General features: G+C 54.2%; 1 protein-coding gene and 2 long non-coding RNA genes across 4 annotated transcripts in view; 2 read left to right on the forward strand and 1 right to left on the reverse strand.

The window, feature by feature from the left end:
- Positions 1-4,354: 4,354 nt before the first annotated feature.
- LOC121010274 (uncharacterized) lies at positions 4,355-8,859 on the reverse strand. Its single transcript, XR_005781071.1, has 3 exons — positions 8,749-8,859; positions 5,074-5,079; positions 4,355-4,386 (listed from the first exon to the last, which is right to left on the reverse strand). It is a non-coding gene; the product is annotated as an uncharacterized LOC121010274 (long non-coding RNA).
- Positions 8,860-13,633: 4,774 nt separating this feature from the next.
- Positions 13,634-17,301, forward strand: LOC121010275 (uncharacterized). Its single transcript, XR_005781072.1, has 3 exons — positions 13,634-13,839; positions 14,441-14,672; positions 16,373-17,301. It is a non-coding gene; the product is annotated as an uncharacterized LOC121010275 (long non-coding RNA).
- A 10,251-nt stretch (positions 17,302-27,552) lies between these two features.
- TESC (tescalcin) overlaps positions 27,553-27,787 on the forward strand; it is a 52,815-nt gene continuing 52,580 nt past the window's right edge. The window contains exon 1 of one of the 2 annotated variants that reach the window (XM_040443781.1): positions 27,553-27,733. In XM_040443781.1, coding sequence (XP_040299715.1) covers positions 27,676-27,733 — 58 coding nt within the window. In that variant the 5' untranslated portion in view covers positions 27,553-27,675. The remainder of the gene's footprint in view (positions 27,734-27,787) is intronic. The other variant, XM_040443780.1, reaches the window with a different exon arrangement.

Here is a 27,787-nt window from a genome sequence, read left to right on the forward strand (position 1 = left end):
CCCCCCCCCCCCCTGGGAATGAAGACCTGGACACCGATGTGGCCTCCCCACTCTGGGTGTGCTCCCCACGGCAGGACGTGCCTCCTCCCAGGGGAGACAGCCCCTGTGCGGTCAGACTTTCGGGTGGCAGATACCGCTCTGTCCGGAAACTATTGCTTTGCTCTGGCCGCAGCAGCACAGCCACGGGGGGTGGGAGTTTAACTCCTCCGTCTACAGCAGATGACGACGGGGGCGGGGTGGGGGGGGAGGAGAGGAGGCCTCAGGACAAGCCACGTGTGTCACTTCTGCCTCAGGAGCCACACAGGTCGCGGACTCACCCACAGCATAACTCCGAAGGGAACGGCCTCCCGTGCACCCGTGGAAAAGGAAAGGCTTGGGGGCCCCGCCTCCTCTGTGCCGCTCACCCCAAACCTCTCCTACCCACTTCCTGTGTCCCGCCAGAGTCAGTCCGCCCTGGCTCCTTGGGGACCAGCCCCCTGAACTAGAAGTTTTGACACGCCCCTCCCCCCGGTCCCCGTTCGGTGGGGATGCAGGGGCCAGACAGCTGCAGTACAAACTGCCACCTGGAAGAAGAGCGAGACGCGCAGAAGCCACCGTGCTGCCAGTGACGAGATACTCTGCTGGGCAGGTGGGCAGGTACCATGAAGCCGGCCTGCCCCCCACAGTGGGGGGAGGGGGGGTGGGGAGACCGGTTGCTGCCGCCCCTCCTCCCCTCTGAGCCCAGTCCTCCCTGGTCACACCACTAGTGGGGGGAGGGGGCGCATCTTCCCTGGGAGCTGGGCAACTTGACTGAGTACTTCCCGCCTGGTGCAGGTCTGGGGTCAGCCCCGGACGTCTTTCCTTTTCCGGGCTCATGATTCCTCTGGGAACGATTCCCTCGAACCCTTAGCAGACTACTCCCCTATCTGTGCCCGTGATCATAGTTCTTTGCCAGAACTTGCCAGCCTGTTCTGTTTTCTTGCCCGTGCCTATCTCTGCCCCCACCCCCTGGCTTAACGGCGGCCACTTGAGTCTGATATTAGCCACAGCCGGGTCAAGGTGTTTAACGAGCCTGCATGGCTCAAAGTGATCCTCCTCCTCCTCTCGTGCTGGGGGTCGCACAGAAGCAGTTCCCTTTTGGAACCTAGGAAGCCCGGGATTTCTGACCCCTGGTTCTCAACGTTTTCCGCTGAGCATCTTCCTCGTGATGACCTCGCTGTAAGCGGCAAAGGGCAGCGGGCACACGCTATATTCTCTCTTCGGCTGCTTCCCCTAGACCAGATGCAGCACCCCAGTGGCTCCAAACGCTGCAAACGGTAAGCAAAGCCCCAAAAGCGGCCCTCGCGCCTCCCAGTCGCCGGCAAGGTGTTCCTTGCCACCTCACTGCCAGGCTGCCGCCATGCAATTGAGGGTTTTTTTCACAGCGGATTCCCCTTTCAAGCGTTTTAGTTTTGTGGGTGATGGGGGTGCAGGGGAGGGTGGGGTTTTTTTAAGTTTAGAGTTAGGCTAATGTTCCCGTAGGAAATTCTTCCCCATTCGGCTGTGCAAAAAAAAAAAAGATAATGATGGCAAGTTCTCTGGGGTTTGGAAAGACCTAAAGGCAAATCGTTCAGTGAACTTAGGAAAGGAAGTTGACAGAAAAAAAGGAAAGAAGTTTGGGAGAGAACCAGCCGGGCAGCATGCATTCTAGAATCCTCGAGGGGCCAAAATTCCTAACTGCTTCCCTTAGAATGACACAGATCTTAATGGAAACTTTCATAGTCAAGCCGCAGAAGTCGGAGCACTCAATGAAAGCTCGTTGTTGTGTGTGTGTGTGTGTGTGTGTGTGTGTTTTCCCTGTCACCAAAACCTGGTCCTCCCCCCAGGTTTTGGAATTCTCTAGTACCGCACCACTTAACTATATGGTGATGTCCTCCCTCAGTCATGGCCCCAGGACAGAACATTGACTTCCCTCCTTCCTGCTAGGTTCTTTGGCTGGTCTCATCATTAAATTGACACAAGACAGATGAACAGGAGAAAAAATAGTAGTAAATGTAATTTCTTGCAGGAGCCCCTAGAAATAAGACACTCAGAGGAGTGCCCACGGCAGGCAGCATTCGTGCATTCTAGACAACCAACACATCTGTGAAGAATCGAGGGCAAGGGGTTTGGGCGTGGGGCCGCAAATTAGTGGAGAAGCAGCCAGGGTGGTTTCCACAGCCTTCTCGGCCCCGAGTTCCCGCCGGTGATGAGGACGCCTCTCTTTCTCCTGGCACGGGGCGGGAGTACCGTGCGCAAGGGAGAAGGATTTCCTGCTCTCAGGGGGACAAAGGAAGGTCAAAGCGTCCTCCTTGCCCTGGCTGCACTTTAGTTCAAAATGATCAATACGCCACAGTGGCATCTTGGGGGGCGGCCTGCCCTGAACCCCACCTGCTGTTCCCATGCAGAGGACTTGGCCCACAGGCTCTCCTACATCCCTCCCTGTACCCCCTTCCCCGGCTCTGCTCAGCCTTTTTTCCAGTATTGCCTCCCCACCCATCCCACGAACCTCAGACGAGTTTTTCCTCATCACCTCCCCCATGAAATTGTTTTGCTGTCTCTTTTTTTAGGTGAAATTCACATGACATAAAGTGAACCGTTTTTTTTATGTTCATTTTTGAGAAAGAGAGAGAGTCCGAGTGGGGGAGGGGCAGAGAGAGAGAGAGAGAGAGGGAGACGCAGAATCCGAAGCAGGCTCTGAGCTGTCAGCAGAGAGCCCGACGCGGGGCTCGAACTCACAAACAGATCACGACCTGAGCTGAAATGGGATGCATAACCAACTGAGCCACGCGGGCGCCCCTGAAGTGAATCATTTAAAAATGCACAGCTCAGTGGCAGTTAGTACCTTCACAAAGTTGTGCGACCGCCACCTCTGTGTAGATGAAAACACTCTCGCCACCTCAAAGTAAAGCCCTTTACCCCATTAAGCGACCACTCCCCATTCCTCCCTCCCCCAAGCGCCCCATCTACTTCCTGCTCTATGGATTGGCCTGTTCCAAACAGTTCATGAGGATGGGGTCAGGCAGTGCGTGATCTTTGGCGACTGGCTCCTTTCACTTAGCGTTTTCACAGGCCGTCCACTCCATAGCATGAATCAGTGTTCCAGTCCTGCTAAGGCCGAATGATGTTCCGTTGTGTGGCCGCGCCACATTTTGTTTATCCATTCAGCTATTAATGGACCTTTGGGTTGTTTCCACTTTTGGACTCTCGGGAAGAGACCTGCCATGAGCCCTGAATGTGATGTCAAGTCTGCTTATGCACCATATGGACACCTGTGCTTTATACATCCAGAGAGTAACGGCTTTTCATCCTCCCCAACGACCATTTGCCCTTCGGGGACAGTGTCGCCCCACTGTCGTCCCTCTCTGGGAGGTGGCACTGGGAAGAGCTGCTGTCTCCGTCTTCTAGCTGGTCGGCCCCTGATGTCTTGAGTGTCTTCATGGCACCCACCTTTGTGCCAGGAGCTCTGCCCGGAGAAGTGCCGTTTCTGTCACCTGTAACTGCTAACCCGTATATTCTAAGGAACTTTTGGGATCCCTGTTACCCGGTCTTTGCCCTGACTTGCCTCTTCTAAAAATGGGATGGAAACGGGGCGCGTGGCTGGCTCAGTCAGCGGTACATCAGACTCTGGATCCCAGGGCTGTGAGTTCAAGCCCTACCTTGGGCGTGGAGCCTACTTAAAAAAAAAAAGAGATGAAAGAAAGTGCAGTTGTAAGACTTTCTGGGTAATGGCTACCTTTGTATGAAACTACTCCCAGGAGATTAGGAAATTTGAAAGCTAAAGGCCTCTGCTAGACCACTGTTCCTGACATTTTACAAAGAGAAATAATGAGGCCCGTGGAGGGTATAGGTGCCTTCGTCTGGCGGGCGGCTCAGATCAGGTACTCGAGCCTGAGCCTTCGGACTTGACTGCGGAGGTGTTTCTGTTGCCCCCAAATTGCTTCCTCTGAGGGTTTTCTTGTCCTGCAGGGAAACTTGCGAATAACATCATCCCTTACTATTTGGCATTCAAAACCTTGTTAAATTTCTCCCTTGCTAACTGCCGTGGCAACCTCCCTGCCAGCTTCAGCAGTCTCCTATTTCCCTCACATTCACTGTGACAGAGGATGAGAAAGCCTTATTTATACCTCATTGTCTGGGAAATTTGTCCTCTTGAAGTTTAGGGAAATCTTATTCAAAACCTGCAAAGACTTTTTAAATTTTTTTAAATGTTCACTTATTTCTGAAAGAGAGAGAGATAGAGAGACAGAGCATGAGCAGGGGAGGGGCAGAGAGAGAGAGAGGGAGACACAGAATCCAAAGCAGGCTCCGGGCTCTGAGCTGTCAGAGCCTGACGTGGGGCTCGAACCCACAGACCGTGAGATCATGACCTGAGCCAAAGTCGGACGCCTAACTGACTGAGCCACCCAGGCGCCCCAAAACCTGCGAAGACTTTTTATAGGCAGTTGCTTTTTTTCCCCTCTGGCTTTATGGAAGTGTAATTTATTTCTGGAACTTAACTCATCTTGTGTAACCGTAACCTAAAATATGATTTCTCCTCAAGCAGGGGTCGCCGACTTCTCCTGGAAAGGGCCAGAGAGTAAAAGTATTTTTGGCTGAAATTTCAGGCCACACGATTACTCAGGCCTGCCCTTGTAGCAGGAAAACAGCCATAGGCAATAGGTCAATGAGTGCGTGTGGCTTTGTGCCAATAAAACTTTATTGACAAAAACAGGCATGGACTGGGGAAGGACCACAGGCTGTAGGTTACTGACCCTACTGTACAATCCACTTGACTATTTTCTTTAAACGGAAGTCTAAGCAGAAGCAACATCAAAAAGTTGAAAGAGGGGCAGGGCACCTGGCTGGCTTAGTCAGAAGCATGCAACTCTTGATATTGGGGTGGTGAGTTCGAGCCCCATGTTGGGTATAGAGATTACTAAAAAATAAATAAACTTTTTTAAAAAGTTGAAAAGGGGAATAGAAACCCACATACCCTGCACCAAGGTTCAACATTTACTATATTTTCTTTATTTCCCTTCTCTCTATACGTTTTCCCCCCTGACCCACGTGAAAGTGTCTCAGACAACCTGAGACTTCTCCCTAAATTCTTTGGTGCCTCTCTCCTAAGAACGAGGATGCTTTCCTCCCCAACCACAGTGCCGTGCGTACGTAAGAAAGTTAACAGCAAGAAGCACATCCTCAGTATGAGACTGGGTGTTGAGGACCAACCAGTGTTCCCACAGAATCTTACACCATTTGCGATTTCTCTGGAGCACCCTGGGGAGCACCTGGCCCCGTGGGTAGAAGTTGTTCAAGAGAAGCTGTTGAAAATCGCTCACCAGGAAGTCTGTTTGCCCGAGGTGAGCCTGTGGCATCCTGACAACAAGAGACCTGTGGTTTCAGGTAAGCTTCGGCTCTGAGATGTTCCTTGACGAGGGGCATAAAATTCAGCAGAAACAGGGTTTGTTTTTTTTTTTAAAGCGTTTGCTAATTTAGCAGAGATGTGTGGTCCCCCCCTTCTGCCCACAAAGGGATGGGTTGCTTACATCTTCCACTCAAGGCTTAGCGGGAGCCCCCACAATTAGCACTGTCTGCCCAGAAGCTCTGCAGAACTCAAGGTAGCGGAGTTCTCTCATAAAGGCCCATACTCGACCTTGCGACTTTCTTCCTTAATTAGGTACCCTGAAGACCCTCATTCCATTGACTGCATTGGCTCTAAGAACAATGATTTGGGCCCAGGTATAAGAAAATAACCCATCTAGGGGCACCTGGGTGGCTCAGTCAGTTAAGCGTCCAGCTTCCGCTCAGGTCATGATCGCACAGTTTGTGAGTTCGAGCCCCGCATCGGGCTCTGTGCTGACAGCTCGGAGCCTGGAGCCTGCTTCGGATTCTGTGTCTCCCTCTCTCTCTCTCTCTGCCCCTCCCCTGCTCACTCTCTCTTTCTGTCTCTCTCTCTCTCTCTCTCTTAAAAACAGAGAGTTTTATTTTAAGTTAGGGCATTGGGAGTGTGGTGCCTGGATGGCTCAGTTAAGCATCGGACTCTTGATTTCAGCTCGGGTCATGATCTCAAGGTTTGTGAGTTCAAACCCCGTGTCGGGCTCTGTGCTGACAGCTCAGAGCCTGGAGCCTGCTTCGGATTCTGTTTGTCCCTGTCTCTGCCCCTTCCTTGCTCATGCTCTCTCTCTCTGTCTCTCTCTCTCTCTCTCTCTCTCTCAAAAATACATAAACGTTAAAAAAAATTTTTTTTTTTTTTAAGAAAATAACCCATCCAAACTCAGCCTAAGAAGACCCTAATTCCATTGACTGCACTGGCTCTAAGAACAATGATTTGGGCTGAGGTATAAGAAAATAATCCATCCAAGGTTGGTCTGGGGGCTGTGCTTTATTTCTGGGTCTGGTTCTCAGCAATTCCACTTGCAAACACAGAGAACCTAATGGCCTCTCTTCTGAGCCTGCCCATCGTGTGAACGAGCCAGTGATGTGCTGATGCATCGAAACGTTCGCATTCTTGCCTCTTACCCCTCCTGGGCCTTAAGCATCTACCCTTCTTGGCCCACTCAGGATGCTTGGCCGTGGGTAGGGCTCCACCAACAGCCGTTTCCAGTTACATCTTCCACGAGCCCCTGTCTTCAAATGCTTACTTAACCCAACGCCCTCCACTTCTCCCCTCCCAGGCTGGGTGGGAGGGGGTTGTTTTTCTGAGCCCTGGATGACAGAGATGTTCTTCCACAAATGCAGACTTGAAAGCATTCATCTGGAGAGGTCCAGCCCAGAGTCTTGTCAGGACTGGAGATACCACGGGCTGGGGCTCACCCAAGTCCCTTGGTCTAAGCGGATACTGTTCCCGAAACCTCCGGTTTTGCACGCTTGCAGCCGGCTTCTCCGTTAGTGCTTGGCGTGGGCGGCTGGGCACAGGGCCACCGTTCTCCTCCATTTCCGCCAGTCTGTTCATCTGCCTTTAGGGCCTGGACCTCATGATGTGGAAGACACAGTCAGCAGAGGTTTAGAACCAAATGGGACTCTCCTCTCACACCCGGAATAACCTGGTTCAGTGTGGGGGTGATTTAGACTCACAGTGGCCCGAGTTGTGTGCTGCCTTGGCTGTTCAGACCACACGTGGCTCTGAGAAGCAGGGGCTCATTCACCCCAGTCTGGCTGGCATGTTTCATGCCATTGGGCCGTGAAGCCGACTTCCCTTCTGCGGGGGCAACAGGGGCGGGGCGAGACCTCAGTGGGATGTAAAACCGTGAGCTCCCAATGGCAGCATTCACACTTATTCCCATCTGTATCCACAGCGGCTGACACTGTGGCAGGCAAATGCTTCTAGAACGTTAACTGAAGTCCCTTTACCTTCCCACAACAGATACTCTGCCCCAAAAGCACAAACATCCCATACTGTCCAAGCTCACGCTCCTCGGAGCCTGGATTCTGTGCCAGGATAGAATAGAACAAGGCGACCTCTTGTATAAAAGTGCCTACAGGTGTCTGTGAAATTGTGACAAAATGTCAGAGAGTGTAGTTCGGGTGAGTTAGTTGAAGTCCCAGGGGTAGACTCAGGGCATGCCTTATGACCTGTGCCAAAGCATGACTTACTCTTGTGCACATCATCGTTTTGCCTTTCCAGGCGGGGATTAGAAGCTGCCATCCAAAGGCGTTCGGAGGACCACCTGTTGATCTCTTGGTTTCTCAGGATGGTAACTCATGCTCTATGTCTATGGGTGTGTTTTTTATCGTCGGCTAAGATTCCCTCTACGTGTGTCAGGCCTTCCACCTTCCTTTGCTCATAGTTTTCCACTGAAACTGTCGGGGCGTTGTTTACCATCCAGCCTGGTTTCAGCCTCCTCTGGGGGCTGGGGGTGGACACACAGAAGGGCTGATTCCGGGTCTCAGGGGCTCAGGTTGTGACATGTGGAGCTGCCATCCCCAGGTAAGCCACAGAGCAGGGAGGCAGAGGTCTCCTAGCAGTGTTGTGCACGTGGTAACAGAGACAAACAGATGGTTCCGTGGTGAGGGCAGGCCAGGAGATCTGGGGCACCGGCTTTATAGTTTCCTCTGGCCGTGATGGACTCTGCTACGTCACTGTCCAGGCAAGGTACATTCGGCATGAGTCACCCCCATCAGGCAGCGGCCCAAAACCATCAGCAGCACTAACCTTACCATCTCATTAGGCTCCTGGCACCCCGCGACCTGGCAAGGGAAGACTGTGCTGAGCAGGGAGCACCCAGAGAGCCAGAAAGGAGCGAGCCACCACACAAGATGGCCCCGGTGTCCTGCCAGCTGGTCTCACACCCCAGGCTACGCCGTCCCCTCCCGGGAACCGGTGTTCCCATTTGGGAAGGAGAGAGAGGGAGACTGGGAACTTCCCATTTTCCCTCCCTGGGTGACTCAGAAGAAAACCAGATCTGTTCCCAGCTTGTTTTTAACTCCTTCTGTCATTTCTCTGGTGGAGCCTCACAGATCGAAGGCCGGGAGGACTTCGTCGGGCCCCATTCCACCTCCTGACCGTAACTTCTCCCCGCGATCTGCTTCCGGATGCCTCTGCGGGGCCACCCGCTTGCCTGGGTGTGCCATCTCTCTGTCCTCATTTCATTAAAAAAATTCTTCTTAATATTCTTATTTATTTTTGAAGGAGAGAGAGTGCGAGCAGAGGAGGGGCAGAGAGAGAGGGAGACGCAGAATCCGAAGCAGGCTCCAGGCTCCGAGCCGCCAGCACAGAGCCCGACAGGTGGCTCGAACCCGGGAACAGTGAGATCATGACCTGAGTCGAACGACTGAGCCACCTGGGGGCCCCCCCTGTATCCTCATTTCATTTTAGAGGAAGACACTGCCACCCCTTGGTGCCCCAGTGACACATGGGGTTCAGGAGGCCCTACTGCGAGGCTTTGGCCGCTCATTGCTGCGTCTGTTTGCGTGGATTTGGAACACACCTGGGCTGTCAGCACAGAACCCGACGCGGGGCTCGAACCCGCGAACCGTGAGATCATGACCTGAGCCAAAGTCGGACGCTCAACCCACGGAGCCACCCTGAAAAAATCCTTTGAGAAGGAAAAAGGAAGAAGCCATCCATTCCATGAGATGCCCCCACACCTTTCCAGACACATAGACTCGAGTGATGGGTCACGTCTATTGTGTTCTCCTTTTGCACGTGTCATCTTCCCAGAGGGCAGGCAGTCCTCCGAATTGTCAATAATGACGGGTAGCACGGCAAGGCCCAGATTGACAAATGTCTTCTGTAAAGGAAGGGCCGGATAGTAAATAATACAGGCTTTGCAGGCGTGATGGTCTCTGTTGCAACTGCTCAGCTCTGCTGTGGTACGAGGGAAACAGCCAGAGACCTAAACAAACGGGCATGGCCGTGTTCCAATAAAACTTTATTTGCAAAACCAGGGGTCAGCCATGCTTTGTCGACACCTGTAATAATGCATGCTTAGTCAGTGGGACCGCCTCCAGTCCCTTCTGTCCCCAGATTATCTTCATGTGCTTAGCACAATGCCGAGGGGGTACGAGGCACTCAGGAGATAGTTGGCGGTTGGTGAAAAGTACGTCACATGAAGCCAGGGATCTAGCAGGACCCCAGGGACAGCTTACTCCATCTTGGTTGCTGTTCGATAGCTAGTTCTTCATTCTTACAAAAAGAACCCAAACTTTGTTCTGGCAGCAATGTACCTAGCTCCCCCAGTTAGATATGAACTACCTACAAGCGGTGAAAGCCAAGTATGGTTAACCCAGTTTGTCAGCGATTGGTCTGGGAGAGGGTGTGGGACTCAGCCTGACACGCAATGCATCTGCACAGAGATATTGGTAAGATTTCGCTCCCTGATGAGAGGAGAAGCCTTTCCTTTCTGCCTCTCCTCCCATCCTGATCCGAATACCTATATTTTGGGAGGATGTGATGTCTGGAGCTGCTGCAGCCACGTTACAGCCACGAGGGGAGAGCCCAAAGGATTGCAGAAATGCCAGCCCGGGGCCGCAACTTTGCTCAGCTTCTGTACCAACCCTGGAAATGCTCATCTCCAGCTTCTTCATAGGAGAGATAATATCTGTCTGTGATGTTTACACCAAGCAAGTATTCTTTACTTAGAGCCTTAACAGGTCCTAAATAACCGAAATAACGCATCATTCTTATATAAATAAATGCTCATTGGTACAAAGAGAAGGCAGCTTAATATGTTTCCTCCTACTGTGGCTACACAGTCTTGAATGTCTCTCTGTTCACTTTCCAACCAAATGTGCAGAATCCCTGAGGAGAAGTTCCCTGTAGATACCAGGGAGACAGGGGCCTGAGGCGCCCCAGCTGGGGAGAGCCATCTGTCTCCTCATGTCAGTCTTAGAGAAGCCCAACTCACGTAATCCCTCTGCGTTTCGATCCAAGAACTAGCTGAACAAAGTATGGCGCGAGCCATGGGGGAGGTGGCAGAACATCCTCCCACAAGAACAGCCAGGGAAGAAAACTCCAGGCCTCTCTTCTGAGGGAACTGGAGCAGGCGTGGGAATGTCCACCTCCTCATCGGGACGGCGGCCGCACCCCAAGAGCAGGAGTCCCTAATCTGACAGCCCACATTTGAAAAGTCACCAGGCGACCTTCAAAGGGACTCTTGCCTCGGACGATGAGCTGGTGGTTAGGTCTCCCGGGGTTCTCCGCGGCAGGCACTCGGCCAGGTGGCCACTCAGGCCCCGTGTCCCCGGCTCCTCAGCCGCCCCTGTGTGCGGCTGGTCTGCTCGGCGCCCCCGTCCTGCCCTGGGGCTGACACTTCCCACCAGGCCAGCATCTCTGCTCTGCCTTTGCGTTCGCTAGGCATTCCGCGGACAGGAAGGAATCCCACGTCCCCGCAAGCCGAGGCTGGGGGAACAGCGCAGATAAGGTGGCCTCACTGTCTTCGGTCACTAGGCACCGTCACCTCCCTCACCTTCCTGGAGAAAGACCCTGAGACCAGGGGCTTCGGGCGTGGCCACTTGTGGGCAGTACGTAAGTATTGCCCTCATAGCCAGCCCTTGATCGTTCATAGTAAATGGGGGGCGCCTGGCTGGCTCAGTCCGTAGAGCACGCGACTTGATCTCACGATCATGAGTTCAAGCCCCGTGATGGGCTTCGAGCTTACTTCAAAACAAAACAAAACAAAACCACCACCTGGCCTCTCTGGGTACGTTGTGTGGACCTAGCACCCTGGGTTTCAAAGTCTGGTCCCTGGGCCAGCTTCATCAGCATCTCCTGGGAACTTGTTAGAAATACAGGCTCTGGGGTGCCTGGCTGGCTCATTCAGAAGAGTGTGCAACTCTTGATCTCAGGGTTGTGAGTTCGAGCCCCACGCTGGGTGTAGAGATTGCTTAAAAATAAAATCTTGAAAAAAAAGAGAAGAGAAGAGAAAAAAGAAACGAAACACGGGCTCTTGGGCACCAGACCCACTGGATCAGGAACTCTGGGGCTGGAGCCCAAGATCTGTTTGCGAACAAGCCGCCCCCCAAGGGCTTGTGATGCACACTCAAGTTTGGGAACTGCTGAACAGTGAGCTCTTACGCACAAATGGTATGAAAGCTGGGAAGCACTCTTTGTCAACTTGCTGTCTTGAAAGCCTTTTGTGAAAGGGGATTCGGGACCTCTGTGCTGTTTTTTTCCAATTAATATTCTATTTCTTACAAACACAAATTCAAAACACAGTTCTTCCCTAAGATTTTGTGTTGAATTCATGAATCCATTTTGTTTATAAAATTGACTGCATTTTACAATCACTTCTTTTAAAAAAAATTTAATTCCCCTTAAATACTTTAAGTGCACTCATGAATTTAATATATTTGATTTCTTCTTAAGCACTTTTCAAAACCTTCCAAGTACTTCATGAATTAAAAAAAAAATTTTTTTTTTTTAATTTTAGAGAGAGAAATAGAGCACAAAGTCGGGGAGAGGGGCAGAGGGAGAGAGAGCGAATCCCAAGCAGGGCTCAATCCCACGACCCCGAGATCATGACCTGAGCTGGAACCAAGAGTCAGATGCTCAACTGACTTAGCCACCCAGATGGCCCTCATGAATTCTTATACTTCCACTAAGTTGAACTTTTGAATGTGGCAAATCTCCGTTCTCTTCAACAGTAACATCCTCTCTGCAAACTTACAACTTTCAAATTAAAAATCTGCCCGATACAATGTGAATGTGCTTCACACCACCGAAACGTGCGCTTAAAAGTGGTTAAGGGGGCGCCTGGGTGGCTCAGTCGGTTGGGCAGCCGACTTCGGCTCAGGTCAAGATGTCGCGGTCCGTGAGTTCGAGCCCCGCGTCGCTCTCTGTGCTGACGGCTCAGAGCCTGGAGCCTGTTTCAGATTCTGTGTCTCCCTCTCTCTGACCCTCCCCCGTTCATGCTCTGTCTCTCTCTGTCTCAAAAATAAATAAACGTTAAAAAAAAAAATTTAAAAAAAAAAGTGGTTAAGAAGGTCAGTTTTGTGTCCATGTGTATTTCGCCACATTTAGGAAAGATCTGGCCATACCGACGACTCTGTACCTTTAAAATGGGAACCACAAAGCCTTCCTGTTTGAGGATGCCAAATTCTCTTCCATGTGTTAAGCACTGAAAATACAAAATATACATAGGTTGCTTTCCATTATAAGATAGGATGAAAATAAAGACCAAGAACTTATGGCTTTGCTTTAGTTTTTCATCTCCGTACTAAATAGTACAACCCGTCTGGGGAGTAAAGTCCTAAGAAAAGCGCCGTGCAATCCCAAGCAAGTTGATGCTCCCGGGAAGTACAGAAGTCTGCAAACTGCTCTTTGGCCAGGAGGAAGGAATTGATTTTTCCAGGGACCTCAGCCGAATCTTAATTGTAGTCACTATGCCAATGGAAGATTCCGGGTCCCCTTCACTCTCCATGTGGGGCTGTGGTCTCAAAGCCTAGATTCCCTGGGTCCGATGGCAGATACCCTAATTGACCCCCCCCACCCTGATTCTCCAGCCCCCGTTTTTTCTTCAGAGCTGCCGAACTGTGCCGTCTGCACGGCTTCCTCCTGCACTGAATTCTTCGCACCTGCCAGGGTCACGACTCCTGCTGAGAACTTTCATCGCACCCTGCTGATGCTGCACCCAGGGGCCCTGATGATTGCGCACCCCAGGCTCCTCCTGGCTCTTACTCCTGTAGATTTCCAGAGAAGGAAGTGCGTGGTGGGAGTCAGGGACAGCAGAGAAGGATTTTCCAGAAAGGAGAACTGACAACCAGTCTTTGGAGAATGAGCCTCCAAGAGAAGCAAAGCTCGAGAGGTGAGGGGAACTCATTCGAGTCTGATAAGTGAAACAGCAGCTGGCCACACTGTTTCGTGGCCCACACCTCGTGAGCAGCCTTCATCCCTGCTGAGCCCCCCTCTTCCATCGTCTGGTGGTAGCACGGGACTGGTAAGCCTCGAATGTGCAGAGCAAGGGCTCAGTGAGCCGGCCAGCCTGGAGGGGGCTGGGGAAGGGGCTGCTCCCCTCCCCATGGGTCCTGTCACTCTGCTCTATGCCCGACTCCCTCCTGCCGCCAGCAAGAGGCACTGGCCTTTGCCGTGAATTCTACCCCGTGCGGTGCTCCATCACAAACATGGAAAAATGTGGGAAACGCCTAAAGTCTCCAGATGGTGTTTCACCACGCAAAGTGAGCTAGTACGTAATGCCCCGGGGAGGGAGGGGGGTGGTGAGGGGAGGCAGCTGGGGAAGCAGCCTTGCTCCGATCCTCCTGGGCACCTGCTCCCTGGCGAGGACAACGGCAGAACCTTCTTGTCCATCGAGGGAGATATTTACGCACACAATCGACCGATGCAAGTCGCCCGGGATCGGTGCCCAGGGCTCTAGGGACGTGTGGAGGAAGACGGGAACGTTCCAACCTTGGCGCGTCTTGGAGGTCAGTTGGTCTTGCGGGAGGGCGGGGGTGGGGGGTGTCTGCTCTATCCAGGACGCTGAAGAGGGCGCCCCCCCCTTTCAAAGTCCTCATGTTCCTCTGCAGAGTGGATGCTATTATTATAAACCCAGTCTATAGGTGGAGAAACTGAGGCTCAGCGAGGGGCACTGAGTTGCCCAAGGTCTCAAGGGAAAAGAAACAGACGGTGGAGAGGGATGGCTCCCTCAGGTTCGGAGAGATGTGGAGTCCCCCCACCCCACCCCACCCCCACACCCTAGACTTGGTTCTGATTCCTCCTCATGCCCTAGGGGGCAACAGCACTTCATAATTGTGTGCTTCTGGTGGCAGAGACCCAGGTTCAAATTCGACTTCTGATACTAATTGAGCAAGTGTGGGCAAGTCGTTTAACCTGCAGGCCGGGGTCTCTGTTTCCTGTGGGTGAACAGAGAGAACAGTCCCTCCTCCGAAAGCACTTTCTCGTTCACCCCAGGAGCAACACGGGCCCTCAGAGAGCTCCCCTGTGCCACTCCAAGCGCGCTGTGTGTGTGTGTGCCGTGTTTTGGTTCCTGTCGCCTGCACAACAGCCCGTGTCCTGGTTTCACAGATGCAGACACGGAGGCAAAGAGCAGCAAAGTGGCTTCTCGAGATCACCTGACCTGTGAGGGGCGGGGTCCGGATTTGAACCCGGGTCCTCCGCCCGACCAGAACTGCCTCCGACATCCCTCAGCGCTTACTTAGCGCCCAGCACCGTACACGACCCACTCCCTGGGTAGCTGCTGGTACTGATGAGGTCTGGTTCCAGGAGGGCTGCTTGGAAGTGGAAGCCAGCCTTCCGGGTAGAGGAACAGTATTTACAAGGTTCACCGGGGAGGGAGCAGGTGCCCCAGCTTCCAGATTCTCTGAACATCCTGCATAAAAGAAGCAAGTGCTTAAGCCGGTGGCACACTACAAGTTTCTAAGTTATTTATAAAGAGCCTGAAGTCTAGAAACTTCTAACAGGCGGAGGTGTGTTCTCCAGACTAAGAATAGCTGACGGGAGAGGCTTTCTGGTGACATCAGAGCACAGCAGCAGCTTGGGGGCGGGGCCGTGGTTTCCTCCAGCTTTGCAGCATCTGCCCAGGAGGGCTCCACCGTCCCTCCAGAGAGGGCCTGACGAAGGGACAGGAAGGGGTCTGGTGATCCCGGGACAAGCGGGGTTTCCATCGGTCTGCGAGTTCCTTTCCTTTTTTTAAAATTTTTAATGTTTATTTATTAGAGAGAGAGAGAGAGAGACACAGGGAATGAGTGGGGGAGGGGCAGAGAGAGAGGGAGACACAGAATCGGAAGCAGGCTCCAGGCTCCGAGCTGTCAGCACAGAGCCCCACGCGGGGCTTGAACCCACAAACCGTGAGATCATGTCCTGAGCCAAAGTCACACACTTAACCCACTGAGCCACCCAGGCGCCCCAGTCTGCGGGTTCCTAATGTGTCACTTCTCCCCTTCCTCACCATCCTACTGTTTGACCATCCTGCTGTTGGAGAAGTCAGCAGGGAGGGCACAGGGCAGGTCCTGGGATTTGGAACATAGGTGCCTTCATCCTGCTCACCCCTGCCTCTCCATCCCTCAGTGGGGGGGCTTCTAACAGGAGCAGACCCCAGTCCCCCACCCCTGCCCAGCACACCAGACACTTCTCAATGCACACTGAGTTTGGAACTTGCTCAGAGCGCCAGCAGGGTGACCCCTGACTTTTTCTGAAGTCAAAATAAATTCTGGGGCTAGAGTACAGAGATGAAGTCCTCCCAAGGCTAAATTGTGGTGCCCGCCCCCGCCAGGAGCTGTGAGCTCCTACTGGAGGCTTCCGAGGAGTTGGGAGGGCTAGGGGGAGAGAAAGGAGGAGGGAACAGTTTAAACAAAACTCAAAACACTGTTTCAAATGATGTCTTGCTGTTTTCAGGCTCTGCCCGTTTGAGTTGATTCGTTATCCGCAAAGCTCTGTGCACCATACTTGATGGCCCCTGGGGGATCTTCCAGGCTATTGGGGCTGCACGTGAGGATTCTGACCTTGCACCCTGGCTCCACACAATCTAGCCCCCAAACCTCAATTTCCCCCTTTCACCGGTGTGGTTCTGCCTTCAAACATTCAGTTGGGGCTACAGAAATCATCTTTTTTTGTTTAATATGAATTGTTTTAAGTTTATTCATTTATTTTTGAGACACACACACACACACACACACACACACACGACACAAATGGGGGAGGGACAGAGAGAGAGGGAGAGAGAATCCCCAGCAGGTTCCCACCATCAGCACAGAGCCGGATGCAGGGCTCAAATTCAAACCGTGAGATCACGACCTGAGCCGAAATCAAGAGTTAGTTATGACACTTAACCGACCGAGCCACCCGGGTGCCCCGACAAATCATCTTTAAAACTCGTGACACCTGACTTTCAGAGAGCCCAAAGCCTTCAGCTACACATTTTGCCTTCAAGGAAGGATAAAGGCAGATTTTCTTTCTTTTGTTTCTTTCTTCTTCTTCTTCATTTTTTTTTTAGCAAAGGACACACTGAAGCCAGAGAAGAGAAGCTACTTACCCAAGGTCGCACTGACAGCCTCCCCCAGATTACTCATGCTCCCTTTACCAGGATTGTCCCTACCGCCCGAGGACCCACATGTACCCTGAGTGGAAAGACAGGAGGCCACCTGTGGGGCGTCCCTGGTGCCCTGGCCACGCGCCCTCGAGGCTGATAGGCCACTGGAGTCTCTGGGACATGGGGTTAATGAGCCACATCTTTCAGCACAGCTGGCGAGCAGCTGGTCCAAGGTCACACTACCAGAACTCACCAAGAGAATACTGATAACGTGTGCACCCGTGCTACTGGGTGGCGGAGGAATGCCACCGCCACGTTGACACGATTTGTGACTCTCCGCCCTGGCGGCCTCTTCAAAGCCACCAACCCCGGAGCCCCCACCCCCAGAGTTTCTGATTCCTTGCGCCCAGGACGCAGCCTGCCCCTGTTTGCTTTAGGAGAGCTCCAGGCGAGCCTAACTTGCAGCTTGGGGTGGAGACAGCGTTTCTCAAACTCTCCTGTGTATTGGAATCATCTGGGAGGTTAAAATACGGCCCTCCCCCACCCCAGCCTGATTTAATTGGGGCCGGGGGTGTGGCCTGGGCATTAGGGTCTTGAAATGCTCCCCCAGGTGATTCAAACGTGTAGCCCGGTTGGAGAACACGGTTCTGGTTCATTCTGCATCCGGACTTTTGGCCCCACCCCTGATCCCCTACAGACAGGGCTGCCCTGCCCTTGCAGAGTCCTCCCGAAAGAGACTTCGGTCCCGTGTTGCTGCTCATATATAGATAAGCATCTCCAGAAAACTCTGTTCTCGGCTTCTGAATGTCAAGAAGAAGTCAATCTGAAGCAGTAAGTCTTCTGGCTGCCCCTCCCTGAACAGGAAATAAACACTCAGCATGAGTGGCATGAAAACGTGCCCCATTCTACTGTGCTTTGTGGGCAGAGACAGAGGCAAGGGGGCCTTTGCTGTAAGCCAACCGCCAGGCCTCACCACTCATCTCTGCGGGGTGCGGGGTGGGGGCGGGGAGGTGCTGGTTCATCAGCCCTCAAGTGCACACTGCAGGATCTGAGCCCATCAAGGGCTGTCTCCCTTGTGCCCTTGAATCATGCCCTGGCCTGACTGAGGTCCCCAGGGAGGGATGCCTCCTTCTGGATGCCCCGGCTCCCGGGACCCTTCCCAACACGCACACTCCGTTCCTGTTGACCCGCAAGCCCACGGGGACCCACCGCAGTGCTCGATTCGTTGCTGTCTGCACCAGCCTCCCTCTCCCCGGAAATCCACAGGCCCTCTCTTCACCCTGTGACATTTGGTGTCTGGGCTTGGGGCCCAGGCTTGACAAAATCCAGGAGGCATGGCCTCTTTGGCCCTTCCTATCTTACTCCCTCCTTCTGTGGGGCTTAGCCTGGCCCCAGGGGATGAGCCCCAGCGTCCTCCTCATCACAAGCTGCACACAGCTTCTTCCCTCTGCACAGTCCCCTCAGTGCACACGTGCCAGCTGGTGCAGGGAGCCTGCCCTCTGCCAACCCCCACCTAGAGGCAGCCAGGACAGGCAGCTGGTTGGCCCCGAGCTGGCCCAGAGACCTGCCCGAGGCGGAGCACCCTCCATGCGCCAGCATGCTGTGAGCACTTCGTGTGAAGTCTCAGGTACCCATTTCACAGATGGGGACCAACGATTCCCCAGGCAAGTCGTGGCCTGAGGCCGAAAACAAGATTTGAACCATATCTCCGACCCCACCCCAACCTCTGCAGCAGAGGCTCCCAAATTTGAGAGTACGTAAAAATCAGCCCAGTAGGTCCCAGGAGCCTGCACCTCTGTACAAGAATGCAGGAGACCCTGACATAAATGGCCCGGGGACCAGCCCTCCCCTCACCCTGCTCTGAGTCTCAGGGCCTCTTCTGGGCCCAGCCAGGGTTGTCCTTGCTGCATGACCTTGACCTCTCTGAGCTTCCTGTCCTGGGAAGATGAGAGCACTGAGCTAACCAACTGCAGAGAGCTTTTCAGTTCTGCTTCGAGCCCTCCGGCTTGGCTCCCATCCAGCGTGACGTCGGGAAGAGAGAGGGGGCTCTCTTTCGGGCTTTCTCCCGGCAGGCCCCTCTGCCAGGTCAAAACGCCGAACCCTGCCCAGGATTTGCACCTGCCTCCACACCCAGTGGGACTGAGAAGCCTCCAGGCCACGTCCCTTCCCCACCCACCCACCCCCTGGAGTCTCAGGCACAGAGGAAGCCTCCCCAGCATAAAGGACCTCCTGCCTTTCCCTCACACTCACATCCTTCATTTTCATGAGGCAGGAGAGCCGGACCTGGTTCCCATCTCTGCTCTCCGCAGCCAGCCCCAGGAGAGGTCTAAGAGACAGCCCAGAGCGGACATCTGGGAAGGGCGCCCGGTCAGCTGGAGCAGGCCCTGAGCTCTGCTGAGTCAACACGGGGAGTGGGAGGCCCTGGGCCCACCTCCGCGCCCGCCCGCGCCCTCCGCCGCCAGCTGCCCTAATGGTAGGTGCCTGCTGCGTCCTCTCCCAAGGAAGCCCCAAATTATTGACTGTGCCGATTCCGAACCCCAACGTGTATTTATCATCCTGCCTTCCAGGCGCTCAGCTGGGGTCTTGCTTGAACAGGCAAGCCGTCCTGGAGGGAAGGGGAGGAGGGAGGGAGAGAGGGCGGTGGGAGGTGGCCAGGTGCTAAGACGGAGCGGGTGGCAGGATCCCAGCCCGTGTCCTGCCCTGCCGGTCAGCTCGTGGTCCCCCAGATGGCTGCCCTGCCACCTACCAGCACACTGGAGGTGGGGACCTGCCTGAGGGCCAGGCAGCCGAGGGGACAGTCAGTCATAGTAGAAGGTGTACCAGAGCCCAGTTTTCTTCACTGTCCGTACCTGTTTGCAGCCACAGAGGTGGGCTTTTGGGAAGGGTCTCTCTCCCTGCACCCGAATGTGGAGTCTGTTCCCACAGGGGCCCGGGGACAGTGAGGATGTGAGAAGCCAGTGTCTCCGTCCCCAGCGCAGTCTTGGGCCCCAGCCCGCACACCTTTCCTGAAAGGATTTGGGTAAGTGCCTGAAGGGGTCTCGTGGGAGCACAGTCATGTCTGCATCCTGCCCCCGACATTTGGGGACAGTGCAAGGCCTCGTGTGTGGTCCCCAGGTGACCTGCATCAGAAACAGCTGGGGCCCTCGTTAAAAATGCAGATTCCTGGGGCGCCTGGGTGGCGCAGTCGGTTAAGCGTCCGACTTCAGCCAGGTCACGATCTCGCGGTCCGTGAGTTCGAGCCCCGCGTCGGGCTCTGGGCTGATGGCTCAGAGCCTGGAGCCTGTTTCCGATTCTGTGTCTCCCTCTCTCTCTCTGCCCCTCCCCCGTTCATGCTCTGTCTCTCTCTGTCCCAAAAATAAATAAACGTTGAAAAAAAAAAATTAAAAAAAATGCAGATTCCTGGGCCACGCCCTTTATGTAACGCTGAGGCACAAAACCATTTAAGAACCACCCATGTGGCGGCCAAGAGCTTGGACTCTGCAAGCCCTGAGTTCCTCGTGCTTATAATGGGGACGGAGAGGAGTGAGGAATGCAGATCCCACGTGTTGTCATAGGATCCAGAGGTAAATACAGTAAAGTGCTTAGCCCTCGGTGAAGGGCATCGCCTGGGTCATTACTCAGTAACGCAGTGAAATTATGGCCAACTGATTCAGCAGAGGGAGGAAGTGGATTTTCCATCTTCTTCCCTCTTTTGCCAGCTCTGTCACCCGGCTGGCAGGTCACAGAAGAGTCTCAGTGGGGACCCCAGCAAGACGAGTCACTGGTTCACGGGCCAGCGTCTCGGACCCACCGGGGCCTCGCTTACAGAGCACGTGAACCTGAGCATGCGATTTGAGCACTATGAGCCTCAGTTTCCACATCTACAAAATGGGAATGCTAGGTTGCCAACCCCCCCGTCATTCGGCTGCAGTGGCTGAGCGAGACACTTTAAGGAAAGCCATGCCGTTACTCAAGTGTTCCTCGATGGATGGGTGAAGAAAGAAAATGCGGTATACCCGCACAACGCTGTATTCCCCGGCAACTCAAAGGAGTGCCATGCTGCGCCCCCTGCCACAAAGCGACGACCCTTGAGACCATCCCGCTAAGTGAAAGAAGCCAGACACAGAGGGTCACGTATTACAGACTCCATTTACATGAAATGTCCAGAAGAGGCAAATCCATAGAGACGGGAAAGTAATTAGTGGTCGTCAGGGGTCAGAGAGAATGGGTGACCGAGGGGGGATAGGTTAAGGGTGTGGGGTTTCTTGGGGGGACGGTGCCAATGTTCTAAAATTGATTATACTGATGGTTGCCCAACTCTTTGGAGATACCGAAAACCGCTGAATTGTATGCTCTAAACGGGGAGTTGTCTGGTAGGTGGATGACATCTCGATATAGCCAGTACCGAAAATAAAAGGCCATCGGTATCAGAATCACCTGGAGTTCTCATTTCCCATGCATTCCTCGGCCTGCTGAGTCTGGGCCTGTGCAGGGGGCCCAGGAATCTGAGTTTCAGCAAGAACACCAGGTGATGTGCATGCACACAGAATCTAAAGAGCCATCCCCCTGGGAAGACAGTCTGGTCAACGCTGGTTTCCTCGGCACTGGGGTATTTGCAGGTGCAAACCCACGCTCCGGTAATTTCCTAAGGCTGTTGTAACAGATGACCCCAAACTTGACGGCTGGCAGCAACACAAATGTCTTGACCCACAGTTCTGGAGGTCAGAAGTCGGGAACGGGCCTCACTGGGCTGCCATTGCCGTCAGCAGGGCTGTGTTCCTTTCTGGAGCCTCTGGGGAAGGATCTGTTTCCTTGCATTCTCCAGCTTCCGGAGGCCGCCTGCACCCCTCTGCTTGCGGACCCTTCCTCCGATCCAAAGCTAGCGATGCCTAGTGGACTCTTTCTCACATCACGTCACGCTTGACCCTGACCCCCTCCTGCCTTCCTCTTTCACATACAAAGACCCTCGTGATTCTGTTGGGCCCACCCGCATGGTCCAGGATAACCTCCCCGTCTCCGGGTCGGCTGGCGTGCTCACAGGTTCCAGGGATAAGAACGTGGACGCCTTTGGGGGCCGTTAATCTGCCTTCCATACAGTCCTGCTGCTCAGTGTGTAGGATGCCTCTCCACACAGCACAGATCCTGAGTAAATCAGAGCAGTGCCATTTGGAGCCCCCACGGGGTGGCTGCATTCGGGTCTGAGAAGCAGTCCTACCAGACTCTCCCACACACTGATGATGACTCTCTCTGCAAAGCCTGCCGCGCCGCTCGATGTGAATCGATGGCGACAGCGAAGTTAGAATAGATTCTGGGCCCCTGCCACCTCTTTCTGCTCCTCCGGTGAGCCTGTTTCTCGGACAACAGGGCCGTTTGACGCCCACCCAGGGACAGGCTTCCATCTGCCCCCTGCAAACTCCGGCAATAGGTCACTATTTATAATTATATAAGTAAGAGAAGGCCGCCCTCCCCAAAGAGCCCCTGTCTCCTATTTTTAGGCAGCCGGCCCTCCCTCCCATGGAGCTGCGTCCCTCTGTGGTCCGGGCTGTGGGCTCCAGCTACGGGTTAGGTTGGAGATGCTGGGGGCAGCCCGGGAGGGTGGGGGGCGTGAAGGATCTGGGGAACTTGGCCACCCGGAAGGATCCTTGTCCCAGGCAGTCGAGAGGACATGATTTCCCAGCTCGGGGTGGGGGGGCCCCCCCAAGTCTTGGAGATGAAGAGAGGAAGCAATGCTTGTAAAATGCTCTTCGAGACGGCAAAGGATTTAACAAGTGGAGGTAAGACCAAAGTTCGAGCGCGAGTCCCGTTTAATTGTCTCACGGGGTATTGCAGGGAGGAGAGCGAGGGAGAGACAGGAGAGTCAGCCTGGCTACAAGGTCCTGCTCTTGACCCCCAAGAAAGGGAATGGCCAGGTGTGGAGGCCATGTTCCGTGCCAGCCGTTCCCCTTGCTGAGCCCTCTCGAGAAAGATGGGGCTGTGGACCCCTTCTACCGATGAGGACATCGAGGTTCAGAGGGTAAAGCAGGCAACCCTTGGGGCACACAACCAGGAATGCCAGAGCCGTTGGGGGGATCCGATGCCTGTCTGCTGGAACACGCTGTCACCCAAGGTTCACCTAAAAGATCAGGGTGCCTCGGGCGAGAAAGGATTGTTTAAAAGATAACCAAAAGGGCAACTTTAATTCAAAAGACAGATTGGGGGTGGGGCGCCTGGGTGGCTCAGCTGATTGAGCCTCAGACTTCAGTTCAGGTCATGATCTCACGGTTCGTGGGTTTGAGCCCCGCGTCAGGCTCTGCGCTGACAGCTGGGAGCCTGGACCCTGCTTCGGATTCTGTGTCTCCCTCCCTCTCTGCCCCTCCCCTGCTTGCACTCCGTCTCGTTCTCTATCTCAAAAATAAATAAACCTAAGAAAAAAAGGGCAGATTGGGGATGATTCTTCTCTGATTCCATTCATGAGACCAGCGGGAGCCTTAATGAGCTTAAGAGAAAAACTACCCGTGTTAGAGACTAGACGTGGGTGTGGGCACTTGCAAGGATCCCCTCCCTTCCCGCCTCAACTTATTTTATGGGAGCATCACTAATCCTTCTTTGAAGTGGTTTAGATGTGCTCTTCTCTAAGTCCGAGGCTAAGCCAGGTGGCACTTGCATTCCCTGTAAATTTCTTAGAGCAGGGGCCTGACGATCAAGGCATTTTGTTTGCTCCCAGAACATTGTGGAGCCTTGGGAGCGCCCCTAAGTGATTAGAGGGAAAAGGAATCGACACAGATGAATGATAGGAACTGGCATTTATCCAGCTTCACACCTGCATTCTGATTCTGGTTTACCATACATTCTGAATACCTTGGTTTTCCCATCAATAAAATGGGCATGTGTTAGGTGCCCCTCCTCCAGACTCCCACAGCAGCTGGTATCCATTAGCTGTACTGGGATGGTCTGTTTATACCTCTTTCCTTCCTGACTCCGGGATCCTCCAAGGTCAGGAACTGGCTCCTTTACTGTAGTATTTAAGGAGCACCTGGGTGGCTCAGTCGGTGAAGCATCTGACTCTTGGTTTCGGCTCAGGTCACGATCCCACAGTTCTTGGGTTCGAGTCCTCGTGTAGGACTCCATAGCTGGCAGCACAGAGCCTGCTTGGGATTCTCTCTCTCTTCCTCTCTCTCTCTCTGCCCCTTTCCACTTGAGCTGTGTCTGTCTCTCTCAAAATAAATAAACTTAAAAAAAAAAAAAAATTCCTGGCACTCAAAGCAGATGAATGAGGGCCCCTGGCTGGCTCAGCCAGGATAGTGTGTGACTCTTGATCTCAGGGTCCTGGCTTCCAGCCTCATGTTGGGCGTAGAGATTACTAAATAAATAAACTTAAAAAAAAATAACAAATGAACCTGTGAATAATGGTCTACCGTGTGGTGATGCTGCAGTGGGCTCAGACCGGCTTGCAAGATGGAATCGTCAGACGTTCAGGAATTTTGCAAGCCCCTTGTCAAACTATCGGTAGCTTGAAATTGATGGAATATTTACACCACGGATATGGGCAAATGCTACAAAGTAGGGCGTCCCCAGCTTTACCTGCATACCACTAGATAGCGCTTCCCCCGTCAGGCACTGTTTTAAGCCCTTTCAAATACCCACATTTCGCCCTCACGCCACCCGGAGCAAGGCATCATTATTATTGCCATTTTACAGATGGGGAAACTGAGGCCCAGGGAGGGGAAGTCACTTGCGCACATATGGTCTGGGAGCCTTCCCTAACGAGAAGGTGGGAGAGCCGCAGGAATACCATCCTGGAGGTCTCTGGGCACCGCTGTCCTTTGTGGATTCACGGTTACCAGCCATTCTAATCTCGGCCACCCGTTTTAATCAGCTCCTCGGGGAGAAGAGAGGCAGTTGCCTGGTGACCGAAGTGTTTTCCAGCCCCCGGAAGGGCACGCCGTGTAAAGCGAACCTAAAGATCCCCACACGGGGTGCCCCTTTTGCAGGGCTCCAGATGCAATCAGCCGAGCCAGACCCCACGCGAGGCTCCAGACCTCCTTCCTGCTCTGACGCCACCAGAGCCACTGTTAGGATGGAATTAAAGCCGTGACGCCCTAGAACAGGCAGCAGCAGGCTTCGTGTGGGGGAGAGCCCATGCTGCGTTCGTGCATCACCGCCAGAGCAGGGGGGCAAGGCCCAGGCCCCCCACACCTCACAGATACAGCTGTCCACCCAGTGTGTGCCTCCGGCCTGCCCATTTGGGCTCGCAGCTGGGGCTAGTCCTGGATTCCCCGAAGCTCGGCTTAAGGGATGACAAGAGTCTTTCCAGGAACCATTCTGGCTTGAACATTCCGGATCTTTCCTGGCCTAAGTCAGCCCGTGCTTGACCCCTCTGCCTTGTCACCTCCTGTGTGTCTGTCTGCCCATTCCTCCAGGAGTTCCTTAGGAGCCAAAGGGTGGCTCCTGATTGTTTCTGGTTTGTGGCCCCAGGACCCAGCCAAGGGTTGCAACACGTCAGGGTTTCAGTAAATGTGAAATGGATGAATGAACGAACACTTGGCCTTGGCCTCTCCACCTTCCTGCTGCCACAAGGAACTCCTGAGTATCTCCCCAAGGCTTGCAGCCAGGAAAAAATACCCACCCTGGTCATCACGTCCCAGGCCCCCCCTCCTCCAGCTCCCTGCTGGCTCCTGAAGGTGGCTTGTTGGCAACAGACCCAGGAGGGCGGAGGGAGGCCTTGAGGAGGCCTTGAGGAGGAGGTGATGTTTACACTGAGATCTCAAGAGGAAGCCCCAGCTGTAGGAAGAGGGAGGGGAAGGGACAAGTGCCAGGACTCACCTAGGAGCTGACAGGAGCCAGTGGGGCTTGAGGTGACCGTGTAGACAGGTCATAGAGTGAAGACAGACATCCCACACGCTGGGGCCTCTTGGTATCACTGAGGGGCAGAGCAGAGCCATGCCCCGCCCCCCGACTCCCCCAGAGCTTTCTTCCCCACCCACCTGCACTGTCTCTAGCTCTGGGAGCAGCTATGCCGAGGGGGCGGAGGTGCGGTCCTGAAAATGCTATTTTCTGTGTCTTCAGCAGAAAGCCCCATCATTTAACCCTTGGATAATTTAATATAATAAAATTCCAGGAACTGGTATTTTATTTTATTCCAAACTTTGTTTACTTATTTTAAAAATTTTTAATGTTTATTTTTGAGAGAGAGACAGAGCATGAGTGGGGGAGGGACGGAGAGAGAGAGGGAGACACAGAATCCGAAGCAGGCTCCAGGCTCTGAGCTGTCAGCACAGAGCCCAACGCAGGGCTCCAGGGCTCGAACGTACAAATCATAAGATCATGACCTGAGCCGCAGTAGGACGCTTCGCTGCTTAACCACCTGAACCACCAGGCGCCCCTAAAGTTTATTTATTTATGTTGAGAGGAGAGAAAGAGGGAGAGCAGGGGAGGGGCAGAGACAGAAGGAGACACAAAATCCCAAGCAGGCTCTGTGCTCCCAGCACAGAGCCTGAGGATGTGAGGCTCAGACTCACGAACCATGAGATCATGACCTGAGCGGGAATCAGGAGTCCAGTGCTCAATCGACTGAGCCACCCAGGCGCCCCAGGAACAGGCACTCTTTTTTTTTTTTTTTTTTTTTTAGGAACGGGTATTTTAAATGAGAATAAAATTGTGTACAGCAATTGTGGGTAATTCTGAAAGGGCCCTAGAACCCCTTTCCTGGTCCTGAGGCCAATCTGGATTTCTAGATTCCTTCTTGCCTTGAAATGCAAACTCTGGGTCCAGTTAACTCAGACCAGCTGATGCCCCACAGCCAACACTCCCCCAGCCTGGCTATCTCGGCACTGCCCAAGAGTGCTTTGGAAATGCAGATTCCAGGTACTGCTCCAGAGTGCCAACAGAGTGTAACGGGCATCTGGATCTTCACCTAGGAGGGGGGGGTCCCTTTCCTTCTTTACGCAGCTCTGGCTGGTTGCAGGACACTGCCCCCTCCCCCCACCCCAGGGCTGTGACTCTTACTTTGGACCTGTGATCGGGAGGAATGGGCAGTGCCCTCCCCAGTGCCCTGTGAAGCTGCTGTAGGTGGGCCCATCTAGGTCTTTGTGAGCACCTACACTGTCACAGAGCCTGGCATCCGGGACATACACCAAGTACGTGCTGAACATTGACGGCCACATCACCCAGCACTGTGGAGCGCGATGGCCTGGCCTTGAGACCTAGAAGATGTTGACTTTGAATTTCTGCCCTGGCTGTGTGACCTTTCTGAGAATCGGTTCCTCCCTTGTAAAATGGACGTGATTCCACAGCAACTGCCTTGTGCTTCGTCCCATGCCAGGCCCTTCTGATAGACCTGTCATTGACTGTCATCGTCCCCATTTTAACTAGAAGGAATCAGGGTCAAACAGGTGGCAGGACTGGCCCAGGTCATCCAGGCTGACCACAGCATCCCATTCCTGAAACCAATTTAAGGCAAAACTTCTCCCAGGAGGCTCAGGGACCGCCCTCATTACATTCTCTCTGGCATTTTGGAAATGCAGCCTCCCGGGCCCTGCCTCAGTCGGAATGGTGAGGGAAGGGGGAGTCCCCTGCCCCTCAAGTTTGAGAACCCCACCCCCCACCCCGGGCTCCTGGGCTGTGTTGCTAGGATGGGCGGCTCTGGCCTGGGGTTTGTCCGCTTCATCAAGGTGCTGGGGAGGGGCCAAGGACTTTTCCTGGAACAAAGCCAAGCCAAGCACCCGGTGCGCATTTAAGTGGGATTACTATTATTATGTTACCTTCACTGCTGTTCGCCATCGAGCTAGTTAACCCTGGCTGTGTTTCTTCACTGTCCCAGGTGAGTTTCCCTCCTGAGATCTGGGAGGGTGTGGTGGAAGCGGGGTGGGGGGTGAACACGGAACCTCCCAGGGGGCTGCTCCCGCCCACCTACACCCCAACTCTGTTCACACCTGCCTCTTCCCAAAGCCGGCGGCGCTGCGGAGGTGGTGCCGAGCCGCGAGGAGCCCGGCCGCTGCGTGGGGGACGGGGGAACTTTAGCTGGGGGCTCCTAGGCCCTGCACCCCCTTCCACCCCTCCCCACCGTTTCTTGCCGGGGGCAGGGCGCTCCCCCTCCTCCCCGCGGTGCTCGAAGCCGGCGCGCGCTAGGACCGCGGCGCGCCGCCCTCCGCCGCTATAAGAGGCCGCGCTCGCGCCCCACGCGGAACCCGCGGCTCAGCCCCGTCCCCGGCGTCCCGACCCGCGCTGGACCCGAGGCCGGACCCGCCGCGGCGCAACCGACGCCAGCCCGGGGCCTGCGAGGGACGCGCGCCCCGGGATCCCCGCCCCGGGCACCATGGGCGCTGCCCACTCCGCGTCCGAGGAGGTGCGGGAGCTCGTGGGCAAGACCGGCTGTGAGTATCCGCGGGGACGCGGGCGGGGACCGGCGGCCGGCCGGCCGGCTGGCC

Source organism: Herpailurus yagouaroundi, unplaced genomic scaffold (genome assembly GCF_014898765.1).
Source record: "Herpailurus yagouaroundi ecotype Mexico unplaced genomic scaffold, PumYag 191, whole genome shotgun sequence".
In the NCBI taxonomy this organism is placed as follows: Eukaryota; Metazoa; Chordata; class Mammalia; order Carnivora; family Felidae; genus Herpailurus; species Herpailurus yagouaroundi.